General features: G+C 35.5%; 1 protein-coding gene across 5 annotated transcripts in view; it reads left to right on the top strand.

Annotated features, from left to right (window-relative positions):
- Positions 1-17,604, top strand: part of RALYL (RALY RNA binding protein like) — a 382,641-nt gene that overhangs the window by 271,672 nt on the left and 93,365 nt on the right. Inside the window, exon 1 of one of the 5 annotated variants that reach the window (XM_085053116.1) lies at positions 4,597-4,733. The exons of the other annotated variants lie outside the window; for them this stretch is intronic. Within the exon in view, the coding sequence (XP_084909242.1) occupies positions 4,697-4,733 (37 nt within the window). The 5' untranslated portion in view covers positions 4,597-4,696. Of the gene's footprint in view, positions 1-4,596; positions 4,734-17,604 lie in introns of those variants that run through there. 5 annotated transcript variants of the gene reach the window in all.

Below are 17,604 nucleotides of genomic sequence, written 5' to 3' on the forward strand. Positions count from 1 at the left end.
GTGTCATTACTGTCTGGTAGTGCTGAAGAAAAGTAAAACAGGTCAGCAGAAATGTAGAAGATAATAGAGAAAGAAGCAGCCAAAGTTTTCTTAAAATCAAACAGCTCCAGAAAAAAATTTCTTCTGACTTTTTTTCTAATTTACTAGATGATGGAAATGCTGTGAGTGTAGCAAATTTTATTCTAATGCAGCATTTGATGAATACATGAGGTCTTCATGAAATCTTGCAAACCGTGTATTCTTGTGGATACTTGGGCGAAGTAAAAACCAACAGAAGTAATGGAAGACTTATGAAACACTTAAACTGCAATTTGTCTTTAGTAAAGGGAAATATTGCTGATTTGAAAGTATTATAATATGTTATTTCTTTTTTATCTATATAATTTCTTAATACACAGCTGTGGATTGTATACTAACAGAGAGTGGTTTCTTTGAGCATATTTACAAATTCAATCACACTTCATTTTCTCTCTCCGTATAATTCATCCTACAGCCAATCACAGTCTTGCAGGGCCATGACCTGAGAGTTAAAGTTAGGAACACTTAGAAACAATGACCCTAAATGTAAAAATGCAAGACAATAATGACAGTTATCAGAGAGAGGTTTGACTATAAACTCCTTAGGGAGGGTTCAGTTGCCTAGATATTTGCCTAGAGCCACGTAAGATGCTCTTGGCTTCAGCAGGGTGCTCCAGAAGGTTGTAAGTTTCCCACAGGTGCTGTGCCATGTTTTCTGGCACTGTGTGAATGTCTCAGATGCCATAAATCATCAAAGTAGTGCTAGACATGAATGTTTAGGCAGGGGAATCAAATCCTTTAATCTACGGCTAACCTATTAAAAAACCTTTTCCCTCTTTAGCACTGTCGTTGGTATTTATTTCTGATATGTTTCAGGAATGCTGGACAACTTACTTGTGTCTTGAAAAACATTTATGTAACTCCCTGATTCTAACTTACACCTGGAGACATGAGATGTACAAATTTTTCTCTTTCTCATCCAACTTGCCACAGCTTGTGCAGTATTTTACCACTGTTAGGCAGGGTTGGTTTGGCCAATATTTTAAGTTCTGTCCTCATTACATCATAAACAGAACATCTTATCATAAATCTGCCTTATAAGCTAAGTGACATTTCTTGCTAAAGCGAATTTTATTTATCTAATATTGCACCATGTTAAAAAGCAATATTGCTGGGTATCTGTACAAGTATTTACCAGTAAAATGTGCACATACATGATTTTAATACATCAATAATTTTATCAAGGAGTGGTTATTACTTGGAGGAGGTTAAATGTTGGTCCCTACCCATAACCTTTATTTAAAGAAAAAACTAATTCATATTCATAGATGTAATATTTTCTTAGATGACATCATAAAAATAACTGTAGTGGAAACTATAAAAGGTTATTATCTAAGAAGACTCGTTGGGTGCATTAAATTAAACAATGAAAGACAGAACGGACTTTAAGCTTCCTCCAACTTCCTTTTTTGTCTAAGATCTGCTCATTAAAAGTAAAATTGAGCATACCACCCAGGCAAAGTGTTTGTTGATGAGTAATATGCGACATTCATGCTAGCAGTTATATTTTTAAGATGTCTGTATTTTTTTTCTTTTCCTCTTCTTAAAAAAAAAAAAAAAGAGTTTGAGAAATTTATTGCAGTGTTCAAAGAAAAGTTCCTTATTGGGACTTGTAGGGTGGGAAGGAGAGAAAGGCAAGAGGCGTTATGGGATGTGCAAATGTGGATATTGTTCTTTTACCACCAGAAACAATGACTGACATAATTCATTCCAACATATACTGTTTTAATAACATTTTAAGCTGTTTCAATCATTTAAGATGTATCCTTGAAGAAAAGTAATAAGCTTAATGTGACCAGGTGATTTTTTGATTGTCATATGTTCCGTTCATTTCTTCCCACCCCACTGAGCAGGTTGCATTTAACCAACCATATGCCAGATTCTGACTTTTTTCAAGCTGCAGTACTCTGAAAGTGAATTTTAAACTCTCCTAACAGAAAACAGTAACACAGCAAAACAGGAGGCTGCTGTGCCCACTCAAAGCTAGTCAGCACATTCAAGTTTTGGGGGTTTTTGCAATATTTTTTTATGAAGAGACCTAGAATGATTTGCCAGACAGAGTATATTTATGTTATTTTTAGCAAATGCATTTCACTGTACTGAAGAACCAGAGTTCCAATTAACACAAAGAAAAACCAATAAAGGCTGTGCTTTCAGGGATCATTGATTTAAACTAAATTAATCCCTATCCCATTCAATTTCCATTTAGTTTATTTTTTTTCTATTATACCATTGCCAAGATATTTACATATAAATACATGGTTGTAATAGAATAATCCACCAAAGACCAATAGAAAAATATATGTATGTTGCTGTATGTGCTGTACATAATAAAATATGGAGACCTAGTGATATATGGCTAGGTTAAATACAGTATAAAAATTAGAGAAAAAATTATGCTGTAATGATAAGGAAAAGAACAGGGTTTTAGTTAAAATCTTATGTGGGCTGAGGAAAAAATTTGAAGACATCTTGCCAAATCAATGAAAGAAGGAAAAATTGAGCTGAATAATATGGTTGAGAGCCTTCAGGTAGGAGAAGGAAGAGAGCAGGAAAAGAAAAGATTGCTACATGAAGCAGCAAATTTAAAGGGAGACCACAGATCTCTGCAGTCTAAGTCAGATCATAGACCTGATTCAGCTACAAATTAACTCAGAGGGAAAATAGAACAGGACAACTGTGGAATTATCCTCAGTTCATATCAATTGCTGCAAAAATATTGACTCCAATGGATATGAACTGCACCATGCTATTAGAATATAAGGCCTGCAGGGTCTTTCCATATAGGACAGATATTTTGTCTGCTGCTATGCTTAGCGATGAAAAATTATCCTAATTTTTTCCTTCCTGTCACTTTTGACATGTTTTACAATCTCCCACCTTTCTGCTGACCTCAGCAATAGATATGGTGTAATCTCAAGTGTGGCATTTTGAGGCAACTGTAGGTGAAATACTAAAGAAATCTAAAAAAAAATTCATTGCTTTCACTTTCTTCAGGCTACACTTTATCCTCTGCTTTGCTGTTACAAATCCAAAGATAATGAAAAGGTATGTGGTCAGATTTTGACAGAGGGAGAAAATTAGATTAATAGAGCAATATAAAATAAAGATTTCACTTCAGCAACTAGAAGTGTGTCACTATGAGGATATGTGACTACTGAACAACTGAAAGGAGAATTAAATGGTGCTCTAAGCTAAACATTGTTATACAGGAGATATGAAAAATATATCTGATATATCTGAGTGGGAAAAAATGACAGAAAAAATATAAATTTAGGGTGGGCAGATTGAGAGATACATTCCTTTTAATTGTTTTTCATTAGGAAAATAACTGTAGGTCAATGTTTTAGATGAATGCTATGAATTGTTCCTCTTTGACTGAAATATGAATGATCCATAGACACCAGATGTTGTTGTTTTTTATGTAAGCCAAAGATGTTATTTTTGGATTTCTTTCAGTAGTTTAGAAAGTTGCCACCAAAATATGCATTTTAAGCAGGAATAAGAGCATTATCACCAGTTTTCAAACTTTTCAGTCACTCTACTTATTTTTTTTCCTTTGACACTTCTGTGTTTGTGGTATCTGGGATGATGACGGCAGGCAGCTCAAAATATGAATTTCTTAAAAATTTAAGAAATATTTTCTCACATTTTTATTAAAGGCAGATTTATTGCTAATGTTCTGAAGTTTCTATCTCTTGTCAGCTCCATTACTGCCACCAGCATCTTCTTGAAAGTTATCTACCCAGTGTGGCAAAAACTAACTCCCATCTCCCCCACATGGCAAAAATTTCCTCTCCTTTCCCCTGTTCCCTTTAGGAAGATAGCTGGATTTTTGAAATAGCGATATACATATATGTGGATGATTATAAAACCCTGCCACTTTTTCCTCATGACCTTGTGATTCAACAGACTAGAGAGCAATGAAGTAGCTCTAAAAATGAGCGATCAGCAGAATGTTGCTTAAATAGCTTTCCCCAAATTAAATTATTGAAAGGTAATGGAGAAGTAAACATAGCCATGAAAAAAATTAATTGCATTTTATATATTTCCTGAATAATCTATTCATGAGCTCAGACCTGTGGTCTGGATTTAATTGATCAACATGTGTTTATTTTCTTTTAATAGTAATATGAAAATGTCATTGAAATTTGAAAATATAACCCAAAACATTTTAACATACTCATATGCATTATTCTAAGACCTCTAAATGAAAAGTTAGTTTTTATTAGTTTCTGAGGCCATTTATACAATTTTGGTTATGTCAGAGCTTTTTCAAGGAATCCTGATTTCAGACCATTGCATGGCACATGACCCCACTCTGTCTGATTATGTGTTTCTATATGTGTTCTGGATTTTGTTACTTGGTATCAAACACATTTTTTTAAAAAAGTATGAAAGTAAATATGTTTTGTCTCTGAGCTTTGTAATAGAGAAAAATAGTTAGAGCCAGTAGCATCTCCCCTGGATTTTAGGAGAATGGTATTACCCTGCCTTTCTCCGAGAGATTGCTGGTTACCTTCTGTCAGTGAGCAACTGTCTCACTGCAAAGCAGGAGCACGATCTCTTTTGTCTGTGACCAAGGCAATTATTTCTTAGAAAGTGGAATTTCTTCAGAATGACTATGTACAAGAGCAAACGCAGAAACCAAAGATGTAAGTAAATTGTAAAGTTTTTTTTAATATTCTTAAGAGGAGGGAAAATAAATCTCCAGTTTCATTGAAAACCATGTTTTACTTTACCCTGCTTTGGTTGAATTATACCAGGAAAGCAGGAGCAGTATTCCATGCCAATTATTCCACTGCTTTTCTGTATTAAGTGCATGAAAGAGCTTTAAAATAAAATAAAACAAAATAAAAAAAAAAGCTCACTTGTTACTATGGAAACCCACAGAAAGTGATTGCTTGATGATATCAACAAAGAAATAAAGATCAAATATAAGTTGTTTCATTCAGAAAAGTATCCTTTATTCAGGGCTTAATGAGTGGCAAGCTGTAACCTTTGATTTGAAGAGGTTGACATGCCTTCCCTTGGTCGACTTTTTTATGTGGGTTGCATTAGGAAGATAGTAATAGCAGAACTTTCGGGGCAGTTATTTTATTTTCCTACATCACAACATTTAGAATTAACTAGTTTGCTAGCAGGGGAGAAGAGAATCTTGCATGTGTCTCTGCTGTATATTTACAACACTCCAGCCCTGCAAAATCACTGGCTTCTAAATGCATGACTTTCCAGTCAAGCACCTCTTTGACTTTTTAAATAGCTATGGCATCAGCTGGGGGAATTTCAATATCAAAATTGCCTCCTCTGGAAGATTATGGAACAGGTGAGTGAGGCAAGCGAAAATATGTTATGGGTCAGGTCAAGAAGTGTTTGCTGCTCTAGGAAAATCTAGTAAAGTCTGAGTTTTAAATGGAGAGCATGTCAGAAGCTGAGGGAAAAAGACATTCTTCTAAGAAAAATGCCATATACACATTGTGCTTTCAGAGAGAGAGCAAGGGGGGGAGGAATATCAATTCAAAAACAGATAAGTTTGGACTTCATTGTGACAGGAGCATTGTTAAGGTTCAGAGGGATATATACAGCTATATCACTGACCTCAGTTTCTGGTCCTTGTAGATTAATCCATGTAGATCTCCTTCAGTTTGTCTTGCTCAAAAGAAATGGATGTGCTGAATGTAGAAAGTTTGGCAGGACAGATCCCTGCTAAAATCTCTGCAAGAGAAATCCATCATCTGTTTCACATTCAATAAAATTAATTATCATAAATTTTGTTCCCATAGCAGCAATGAAAGAAAATTATTTATATACAGGCAAATTATAATTAATCTAGCTCTTTTTCACATATTAATTACTGTCACCATTATTATGTAAACCAAGAGCTCTTTCTATACCCAGCTGCATTCTTGCAATCTCTCCTGTCCAAGTCTGGTTATAGTGTACAATACAAAAAATTTGTGCCTGGGTAGCTGAGTAGTTAAGGGTTTTTATTGCAAGGACACAGTCATTCATTAAAATGGCACAGGATGCTTCTAAGAACGCTTTTATGAAGAGAACCTGCCTTTCACCCCTGCTGACCCCAAGGAAAGCCTATGATTTGTCCAGAGGCAAAATAAAGAATGAAGCATGATCAGAATTCATATTTTAATTATGAGAGTGGCTGTTGCAATGTTTTCTGGTTTTAAAACTGTCTCTAGTTCTAAGGCACAAATCTAGAAAAAATCTCAATATAACATACATATGATTTAATTTACATATATAGGTGTATATATTTTACATATTTAGGTACCAGAACTGCATACATGGATGCTTCATTAATACCTTAGCTAATTAGCAACTGCAAAAACCTTAACAAAAAAATTTGAGTAATTTTGACATTACTTCTGTTTATATCATTCAAAGGCTTTTTGAAGGTTAGATTTCATCTAAGCAATTGTCATTCTGAAATATAAGGGATTACAGTAGCAGCTGCATTAAACAGTAGGCAGGTACTACATTTTCTGTGCATTTCTAGTGCCTCTTAATAAGAAATGAGAAAAGATATTTAGTATATAATTTCCAATATATGTGGGGTAAACCTTGGGATTTACATCTCACAACCACACTTGAACTTGTGGCATAAAATGAAAGTGAACTTTGTGGCTTTTTCTTATTCATTGAAATTCTGCTTGTGGATTTCATACACTCCTCAGAGTATTATAGCCATTACTTTCATAACCCTTTTCTTTTTAATGTTTTAAAAAAGGTATAAATGCATTCTGTACTTAATTCAAAAGCACGTCCGATTAGAGAGGAGGATAGAAAATGTAGAGACATGATGGCATTTTTCTAATGCAAAATACAAGTAATCCCCATATCCAATTTCTGTCCCAGGTACAAAACTGTTGCTAGAGAAATACATGAAAAAAATGGGTTTACTTACCTGTCTGTAAGTACGGGATGAAGGTTTCCTACATATATTTTCAGCTATAATGTCGTACATAAATCTTCTAAGTTCTAAGCTAATCTTAATGTTTTTCTTTCATTGCAACTTTGATTTAGATGGTAGTAAAGTGACACTCATATTAATTACTTAGCATATTTTATTTATTCCATGAATATTGTAATTTATGAGAATTAAAATTAACTCTCACAGCCAATTGTAAAACTTGCATCATTAAATAAATAAAATTCAAATTAAGGCTATTTCTGTATGACCGTATGTACCTACCTACAGATATATAGAGAGTGTCCACACCCACATTTCTCTGCACAACCAGACGATAGAATGCTTGATCCTTCAGGATGCTTGATTCAGGATGTTATCTAGCTGATAAGCTGGTTTCTCATTTCATTGCATGGACGTAATGACTGAGTGAGGGGAAAATGTCATAACAAGTGCAGTCTTGTTACTGGGCACTGGTAAAAATGTGGTGATAGAGCTTTCCTGAAATAAAACCTTGGAATCTTAGACTGTCTTGTTTTGGGGCTGCTGAGGAGGATGGTCAGGAAAAGTATTGCAGTAGGCTGCAGTGCACGTGTGGGTTTTTGCATGGAGAGGCAGCTATCCACAGTCACACCTTCTGGAGATGCCATGCCTCCAAGCTTCCTCTCATGAAGTGAGCAGCAGATATTCCATTTATCACTGGGGTGTCTCTTTTAGCCTTCACTGTTACAGGAATCAAGGCAGGCTACTACCTCTGAAGACAATAACATTGGAAAAAACTTACTTGCCCATAAAACAACCTTAGGAAATTCTCATTCTTTTTTATTTACTGGTGATTTGTGTAGCTTGACAAGTTAAACCACCACCACAATGTGAAGGGCTCTGTATGAAAAGATGATCCTTAATATTTCTTCAGTCTAACACTGTAAATTTGACTCAGAAGAAATGCAAGAGAAGAAAAAGACAGTAGTGGTTAGTGTGGCTGCCAGATGTGTTTTAGGGAAGGTGTGCAGCAGCACCCAGGAGGAGATGGCAGAGTGCTGCCAGAGAGATGCCAGAGCTGCCAGAGTGCTGAACTGGAGATTGGAAAGTTAAGGCAAGGATAGAAAAACTAAGGGGTAAAAAATAGAACTTTTCTCTCACTTTCTTCAGCTTCTTGTTTTCAGCATATCATGGGATCTTTCATGCCCATCAGCAAGGGCAATCAGAGCACAGTGGCAGCTGAGGCAGAGAGCAGTTACTTCTGAATATTGGGAACCATTGATGAAGTCAACAGCTATCATAAGTGCAGCTACAGATACTGTCCCTTTCCAAGGTGTTAAGTTTCCAAGCTAAATTCCAAAACTTGTCCATGACAATATGAAGAATCCTGTCAATATCAAAGGTCCCTGCGGTTGTGCTCCAAATGCATTAATGATTTTGGCCATGGCTTGATGACCATGTCATGTCCACAGGTGCTACCTGATGTATGTTTTTAAAGAATCCTTGTCTTGCTGAAGAAAGAACTTGGTGTATACTGCTCAAGATGAGAAATTCTGTGACATTCCAGTTTGAAGGAGTATTTTGTCCTATCTGAATTCTTTGATCTATTGCATTGCCTGCTGTATTTTCTTTCATTGATAAGGTCCCAGTTGCCATCTTTTTATCATGGATTTACTGTTCTTATCTTCTTTGCCCCCCCTTACAGACAGAATAATCACTTTCAGGCTTAAAAAACTGAGTTGGCATCTGTTGAGTCATGTTATATTACAGTTTGATCAACCCATGATTATTTCCATCCTCTTTTTATCTCTTTGGGCAATAAAGAGACCTCAGTACCAAGGCTGTTTCTCAAAGAAAACAGCATTCTTTAATATAGTGTGTGCTAGGAGGTAAAGTGACTGGAAAGCCAAATCTCATTGGGGAAAACAAGTGTAGTTACTGACCTAGATACATATAAGAAAACTCTGCCTCTTTCCTTAAAACATCAGAGACCCAGACAACAAGGGAATATCTCTTCAGCATGGTATAGAGACAGCTTTCTTCATGTAAAGCTATCCTGAAATAGCCCCAGGAAATTCCTGCTGCTGCATACCTTTTGAGGAAGTAGAGTTCAACACAATTAAGTGTTGAAGGCTGAGCAAGAAGAAACACATGATCTGCAAGAATACTAATAGCATTGAAAATTCACATCACATGGATAAAATGTTTATACAAATAAAAAAATATAATTGCAACTCAATAAGTCAAGGGGTTCAGGGTTAGAATCATTCTTCTCGTAGCTTTGAAAGGAACTCATGGTGAGCTGAGAGGGTTGGCTTATTTGAAATTCATGTTCATTATTCCCAAGTTACTAAGCAGTAAAACTGAAGACATATGTCCCTGGGTGAACCATGTAGTGGAAATGAGCTAGAATTTTTTCTTTTACACTTTTCCAAGTAGCCGTGTAGACTTCTAAAGCAGACACATTTTTTCTGCTCCTAGATGGTACAAATAAATCAAAAATATTGAAAGAGAACTGTTTCAAAATGCATCTTTTGGGAGATTAATAGTCTCACCAAACTTGACATGCACAACTTACATGATGCTTCCAGCTGCTTGGCAGGAATCTGCCTCAGGAAGAAGAGTAGAATTTTTGTCCCTGTAGAGGAAATACTGAAAGTGTGGAGAAAACCTTGACAAATCAAAAGCTTACAATCTGTCTTGAAAAGGGAAGAGAAAGGAATAAACAGTGTAGGTACAGATTCAGAAGTGACTTTTAAAAAATTGTCTGAGAGCAGAACACCTGAAATGCAAGCAGAGACCATAACAAAGAAATTCAGCCAGTCCACTTCAGTTTTATGGAGGAGGAACTTGGGGCAGCAAAAAAGCTTAATAATAGCTTTGACTTCATTAAAAGATTATGGTTTAAATGTTTGGAGGGGTTTCTCTCTTTTGCATAAGTTAGTAGAATAGTTGACCATATACAACAATCCAACAAAAAATAAAAATTGGAAAGCTAGGGACATCTCATAAAAATGCATCTGCTATTATTAAGGATCATAAAAAGGCAATTATTAAAAAATATGAACATATGCAAATAATGTAATTTGGATTATGTGATTTGAAGTGTATTAGGGGAATTAGCAATGAAAGTGCCACACCATTGAAAGTTTGTGTTTGAAAGGTCATTGAAAGCAAGGAAAGTTTCATAAATGTAAATGTACTACTGTTTTTCATGCTCACATAGAATTCCAGCCTGCACAGGCTGAAACCAAATGCTGCTATGGTCATCAATAACACAATTTCTCATTAGTGAAACAGCACTTACTGTATGTTTGTTAGTCTTCTATAAAGAATCAAAATTTTAAATTTGTATGACTGTACTCCAGAAATTACCAGACATCTGGGAAAACCAATAAAAAGTTTTAAAAGGTGAATTCTATTAAAATAAGAACAATAGGTTGAAGATAATCATAGTCTAAAGTAATCTATATTGAAAGACAGCTCTGGCTATTCACTTGAGCAAGCAAAAGTCCGGTTGTCAGAATCCAAATTTAGATTGCTGCAGGCTGATTTAAGATATACATTTTCTGAGTGTAATCAGTCATAAATTGCTAAAGGAACTTGCAATTTCTCCTTTCCATCATTTAGATTTTGAATCCAGATTGCTCATCTATTTTTTAAAGTCTCTTTTAAAGAAGTACTATCAACCTGATTGCAAAGTACCTATTCAAATGCTAGAGTTTGTATGCAAGTTGAAAAGAGTATTATTGTCATAAAATGTCTAAAACCTATAAAACTCTGGAAATCTCGAAGGAACTCCAGCCTTCCTCTATTAAGAACTCTGTACATTGCCACCTACGTGTCTAGTCAGAAAAAGGGGGGAAATCCTTATGTGTTTCAGAGCATAGAGAATTTGTTCTCTTAAGGGAAAATCTGATGTTGCTTATTTTCATATAAAGGCCTGATTCTTTTTAAAAACAAGTCTTGCATGACTGCATATGTAAGCAGTAGAAGTCCTGATCTTAAGAACAAATGGTTTTTGCTTGTTTTAATAGCAGACCCAATCTTTTTCTATTGCCTTTAATGCACTTTCTCTGTAGGGACAGCATACGAAAGAAAACCTCCATCTGATCTCCGGTACAGGTCTTAACATGAGACAAAACCTGTGGCTCTGCCTCTTTTCATAATCAAAACTATTGACAGGAGGAAATCCTAATCTTTCTGATAGGTTCAACCTTTTCTCAATAAATGACTGAAAATTTCAGTACAAATTAAATATAAGAAATGGAAAAAGCAGGGAACTTCATATTTCAGTGACATACCTCCAGCTTTAACCAGTCGTAAGACCAAGCACAGTACATGGCTGGTGACACCTTCAGAAGGAAAAAAAACCATAAAGTTTTAAGAAACATCTTTCAAGTACCTCAAAATATTAACCAAAACCTGTTAAACCATTAAAGGTATATTTACTGGTTGTGAAGTATCAGCCAAGGCCTAAATGATGCATAAAGTCCTTCCTTTTTTCAGCAGTTATATCTTTGAGATTCTTTGACAGTAAAATCCAGATACATTGGATGTTACTTTTCAAACATTCCCCTTCCTTCCTCCATGCACTTCCCAAAAGGGACAGAGATCTCAGATACATTAAAATGAAGACTATGAGGACAAAAGACCAATATTTAGCCTCTAGTTCCTATTTGAACATTCAGGGCACCTTTTTACTTTTGAAAAGTTTACATTTTTGGTCCTAAATTTCTCTTTTCCTCTATTCTACCTCATTTCTATTTTTTATTTTGTCAATTATTAGTTTGTTAAACATTCTGAAAAATAGGCTGCATTGTCAGTTTTTGTTGTGGATTATGATTGCGGATTTTTCTGTCCCTGTTTGTAACAGAGATGGCATCTCTTCCACATTGTCCTTTCCAGAAGACAGCAGTGATTTCTAGAACCTATTTTCTGTTAATTTCCCACAAAAAATAATTTGCCAAAGGCTACTTTTCACAACAAATAAATAAAGAAATAAGGAATACATATTGTATTTTAAGTCTTCTTTTGACCCTGGTGAGATAGAAACTGCCTCAGAAAATCATCCAAGTGTAATTCTTTAAATACAACACCCATTTGTCTCCAAATTGCTGGTATCTGTCTTAGTAATAGTTTCTGAAGACAATTCTATTGCTGATTTTGGTTTACCTCCAGGTCTGTCATAAATCTGGGTCTATGAGTGACCTTCTGGCTTTGTTTTACTGCTTGCATTCAGATATTATTTACTTAGGAGTCACTGAGGGTTTAGCACAGCTATTTACAACACTTTGATTTTGCTATATTTTTATTGTGTTACTGCAGGGCAACATGTGCTATCAGCACAGAGCTGAAAACTAATGCCAGAGAGTCTTAAAAATCAGCATTATTCTGAAAAATATCTTTCAGTTTTCATAGAATCATAGAAGTTTTTTTGGGTTAGAAGGAACTTTCAAAATCATCTAGTTCCAAAACCCCCTGCCATGGTCAGGGACACCTTCAACTAGACCAAGTTGCTCAAAGCTCAATCCAACCTGGCCTTAAACCATCTTTTTGAAGGGAAAATGTTCTTTTAAAACATGTAGTCTATCATTAAAAAAAAGAAAAAACAATAGAGAGGTAGGGTAAGGAAGTCATTTTCCTGCTTGCCCTCAGTGGCTGAACTGAAAGCCAAAGAAAATCTCAGTGGTTTTGTACTGGTCCCTTGTAAAATAGGATGCCTGACCTGAGAAGTAGAAATTTATGTTACGATTTCATTTCAGATACTTGATTTGATGAACCCTTCCATTGGGTACATATATATAATTTTATATTTTCCATTTAAGATATTTTATCAGGATTAAGCTTTATAAAGATGGACTCATGCTGGTATGGATCTAGTTTTGACACACTTTTCCTAACTCCAATACCTCTTGCAATTAAAATAGTTTCCAATCATTAAGATATGTTTGCCTACAAATCACTTTCATGAGAGCAGAAAATCTGTTGAACTTTTTGCCATTGTCCTTAAATCCTTGGTACTCAGTGAGAAGCTTTTTATGTAGAACCTTCTACAGTACCACAGTCCCCAGTAATGTATATTTTAATATATATAAGGAGTTTATAATGTACCACACATGCTGCATTGCACTTGACAGTGATCAGCCAATAGGTTTTCCACAAGTAGGAAATAAGGCATTTTTTTTAACTCAGCTCATTAGTGAGGAGCCAGAGGCAGGCAATGGGTAGATTACATACAGCTACCAGGGCCTTCTTTAACAGTTTGAGAGCAATCACTCAATGATTTGAAATTTTTTTACATAATCTGAGATAAAAACCTTTCTGAGCATCTTTGCAGAAATTGTAGTATATGTTAGAGATATTTTGAGTGAATTTTTAGTAAAAATTGACTGTCACACAAAAGCTGTTGTTAACACTCATGCTCGAAATGAGCCTTTTAGGCTTCTTTTTCATCTCTGTCAAAAAGAAAATGTTTTGATGCTATTCACTAATATTTTATTTATACTTGTAAAAGAACCTCAAGCAAATGGAAAATTAATTACTTATAGTTTACTGAGGTATTCATATTAATATATGTGGGTTTATGAGGTATGTCCTATGTGTGAGAAGAATGCTTTCTGTGATTAATTGAAAATTTTTTTGTTGAGATTGATTTTGTTGTAGCAATGCTAAGAAGATTTTGAAAGTAAACACAAAACCCTTTATATTTCCTTCTTATTGGATGTGTTTTGACCAATATTGACTGGTCAATATTTTAAGAACTTTTAGAAGGAAAATATCTCATTAAATGTAGGGTCCACTGGATGGACCTGCCCATAAATGCTGCTTGAATTTCCCTGCTGCAAATGTTTGTGCAGTCACTGTGAAATCTGATTTGATTCTTCCTTTTCCTAAAAATACATGTGCATGTACATTTACATTTTTTTCTACCTTTTCCTGAATATATATACACATTTTTACATTAACTAAGACTGCTTATTGTAATTCAGTTTCAAAATATTTGAAATTTTGAATATTTGAATATTGCTATATAAAAAGTGTTATTATTTATGTTGGAGAACATGTTTGTATTTAAACTTAAAACCTGCTTCCATGGAATGTACTGTACATATTCAAACAAAAGAGATCTGCTAGAGAACTATCTATATTTTACTAACTGGTCAGTTACTGTTCACAGACCCTGTTAGCTCAAACAGACATCCTGAAGCATGTAAACTGTCTAGAAAAAAATTTTACTCGATGAAGTAGTTGTAGGTATATAAACAGAAATGCAGACATATGGGTGGGGAGGAGGAAAAAAATACATATATATAATTTGTATTTATTTAATGGAAAAATTCTGTGAACAGAATTTTTATTATTCTGTGAACAGTCAGGTTACATGTAAGTGATATGCATTATAATCCATGGCTGTCTGCAGAACGTGGGACATGTATCAGAGACCAGAAGAGAGAAATGTTCATTGAACATTTTCCAAATAACCTCTGTTAAAAGTCCATCCAGCAATTGGGCTTTTACCAGAATTTTATGCCTCTGAGCATCTTTTCCAAGCATTCTTTTTGTTTTATTGATTATGAAAGTTTTGGTCATGCAATACTGACATCAATGGCAAAATTCACATTGACTAACATAGCATTGTATCAAGGCTTTATTCCTTAGGAAAGTGACAATTAAGTTGTCCTCCATACTGCACTCACAGAAAAGAGCCATATAACATGCCCCAGGAGCATTTCCTCTGGGATTTAACTCTGATTTGAAAGAATATCTTACAAGTGAATGTTTTTTTTACTCTGTTTCTTCAGCTGCTTTGTTGGAGCATCTGTTGAATCTGCCATTAAAGTGTCCAATCTACCACAATTTTCTGTAGTGGTTTGCTGTGAAAAATTAATACAAACACAAAGCCATTGGAGTTTAATGTTTTGGAGTTATTAGAAACATAGACATTGCACCATTAAAATGTACTTTAATTTCACAAAGTATCTCATTTTCCTACCTGTGACTTTTTCAAGTGGAGGTCTACTTTGTATGTAAGCAATCTTCCAGGTTGTTATTGTTCATAAATGTATGTATAAGTACACATTGGGCCAGCAGTTGAACTGATTTTTGAAATAATTTCTCCACAGGCTCTAGGTTAGGTAAGCACATCATTATCTCACCCAACTCCATACTCAAGTTCTCCTCTGCAGAGAGCAGAGTTCAGTAATGGGTAAAAGTGAGGATGTCACTGGAGTTCTTTCGAGCTGGGATTTGGGATGCTGGCAAGTAAGCAACAACGCGTGCTCAAAAGCACACCTGGATCCTTCAGTTTAGGCTATTTAAACAGCTTGTCATGCACTGAGGTTTTCTCACTCTGGGAAGGCAGGAGGACCCCGAAAACCTCACCAAAAAGAGGTCCCCGCCGGGGGCTTTCCACCCTGCGGGGGCGGAGAGGATCCAGGACGCGGAGAGCCCGAGCTCGGGCTAACTCTCCGAAGGCAGGATAACAGGAGCCTTGGCAATTAAGGATATGCAGTCTCTCAGTTCTCAGAATCCAGGGTTTATTGGCAGGGATGACAGGGAGGAGAAGGCAGATGGGACTGGGACGGAACAAGCAGGAGGAGACGGAGGGTTCCAAGCACAGAGAGCGCTGAATGGAAATGAACATGGGATTAAGAGGGATGGAGAGATGGGAGGGGTTTTGAGAGGATAACCAGTAGGAGCACGAGGGATACAGAACTGGCAAATAAACTGGGGAATAGGGGTGCAAGGGTTCCAGGTACAGAACTTTAAAAACCAATAATTAGACTGCGGGTAAAGAACTTTCTAGCTATTAACTATAATGGGATAAAGAGGAGGAGAACTCCAGGAACCAAAACCTCTGATTCCTGACCCATATTCATAGCGCTAGCCTCAAAGCATGTCGAGGGGGTGATTTTCTGTCACCCTAACCTGAAGGGTTCTTCAAACCCAGGGGGTTTTGTTGGTTAGTTCAGACTCGAAGGTCACCTGAGTGGATCTCACTGCCACAATGCACAGCAGCAGAAGATGGGTTGCATTTATATAGTTTGCAGTCAACTTGTTTAATTACAAAAGAGAATTATTGAATTAGTATATTATGATGCACAATATTTTGGGCAATCCTTGGTAAACTATATGGTCAGACTTAAAGAATGGACTCTACACAAGATTGATGGTTTTTAGTAGGCATAGTTTGTTGTTGGGCACTAATTGAATCTTCAGAGATCTGTCTGCCACTTCAAGTAAGAGAGGTAAAAGAAACTGCAAGACAGTTTTGTATGTCTTGTATCAAACAGGCATTGAAAAACAGCAGAAAAACTTATGAATTTTCATTCTCTCATTTCTGAGAAACCAACAGCCAAATCAGTTTAAAATACATGTAGTAAAGGAAAAAGAAAGTTGGGTTTTGTTTCTTAATAATGACATATTTGGCTGTGCTTCAAGGAAATGCAAATTAAGCAGCCAATTTATAAGCCCTGCCTTAAGTGGATTCTTTTAAGGGAAGCTATAAAGCATATGGAATACACTCATACTCCCTACTATTGTTATTATAAATTTCATAAATATAAATTATTTAGAAACATTAGGACATTAATGTAATTTAAGATTTCATGTGACTGTGCATTAACATGATGCTCTGGGCTCAAAAATATGAGATAAGAAAAAAGTGGTTTATGACAGAGTTTGTGCACTTCTGCACTGAAGTTCAAAGGATTTAATACCATCCGATCAAGGTGAAAATTCTAAAAAAAAAGGATATTTAGTGGTCTTTTGATGGAGACCCAAATGGTGATTTTTCCATTTAATGCTGTCATGACAAAGTCAGTGTGATATATTGAAGGATTTGTCAGATGATGAACAAAAGCTTTAAAAACTAGAGAAACTCTTGTGATATCTTTACTAACTAGTTAAAAATAGCACCAATAATAATAGTTAGGCTCGTTGAAAGGGTCTGTAGAGAGGCATACAGTTGTGGGCTATCTAAATAAAATATAGTCTGATGCTGTGATCTCTGAGTTTCAATTTAAACGTTTAATGATCAAAGTTCATGGTAGAACAAGCTCATTAAAGTCCAGACTCAGAAGCAGGAGTCTCATCCCAGATCCCTCCCCTTCAATTGCATCATTTTCAACTTTTCTATAACTCCAGTAAGATATAGAGCGCATATCTCAAATATGCTTTTATTTTACTTTCTTAGTAACAATCTGTTTCTATTTATACTAGAAAGCAACCATTTGTCACTTATTTCTTCAAAACTATACTGAATAATTAAATTTCATTTGAACTTCTATGCATTAATTTGCATTTCTTAATTTGTGTCTTACGATAAGTAAGAATGTGTAAAGAAGAGGAGAGAATGGTGAAAAAGAGAGAAAATGAAGCTCAGTTCCATGCTGTACTGAAAGCATCGTGCTATTGTGGCCAGAAGCTTGGATTCTGGAGAAGTGACAGTTCCCTTCTTAACTCTGTAAAAACTAAGTTTAATTCAGTAGTGGAAAAAGAAACAGCATCACAGGTTTTTTTCCTTGGAAGGAGATTACACACTTGAGGATATATCAGTGTCCTTACTGAGAGGATTTCAGATTAATCTACACAGAATGCTCTTTTTCTCTTTTTGT

This window comes from Lichenostomus cassidix, chromosome 2 (genome assembly GCF_008360975.1).
Source record: "Lichenostomus cassidix isolate B80296 chromosome 2, HeHo_3.0, whole genome shotgun sequence".
In the NCBI taxonomy this organism is placed as follows: domain Eukaryota; kingdom Metazoa; phylum Chordata; class Aves; order Passeriformes; family Meliphagidae; genus Lichenostomus; species Lichenostomus cassidix.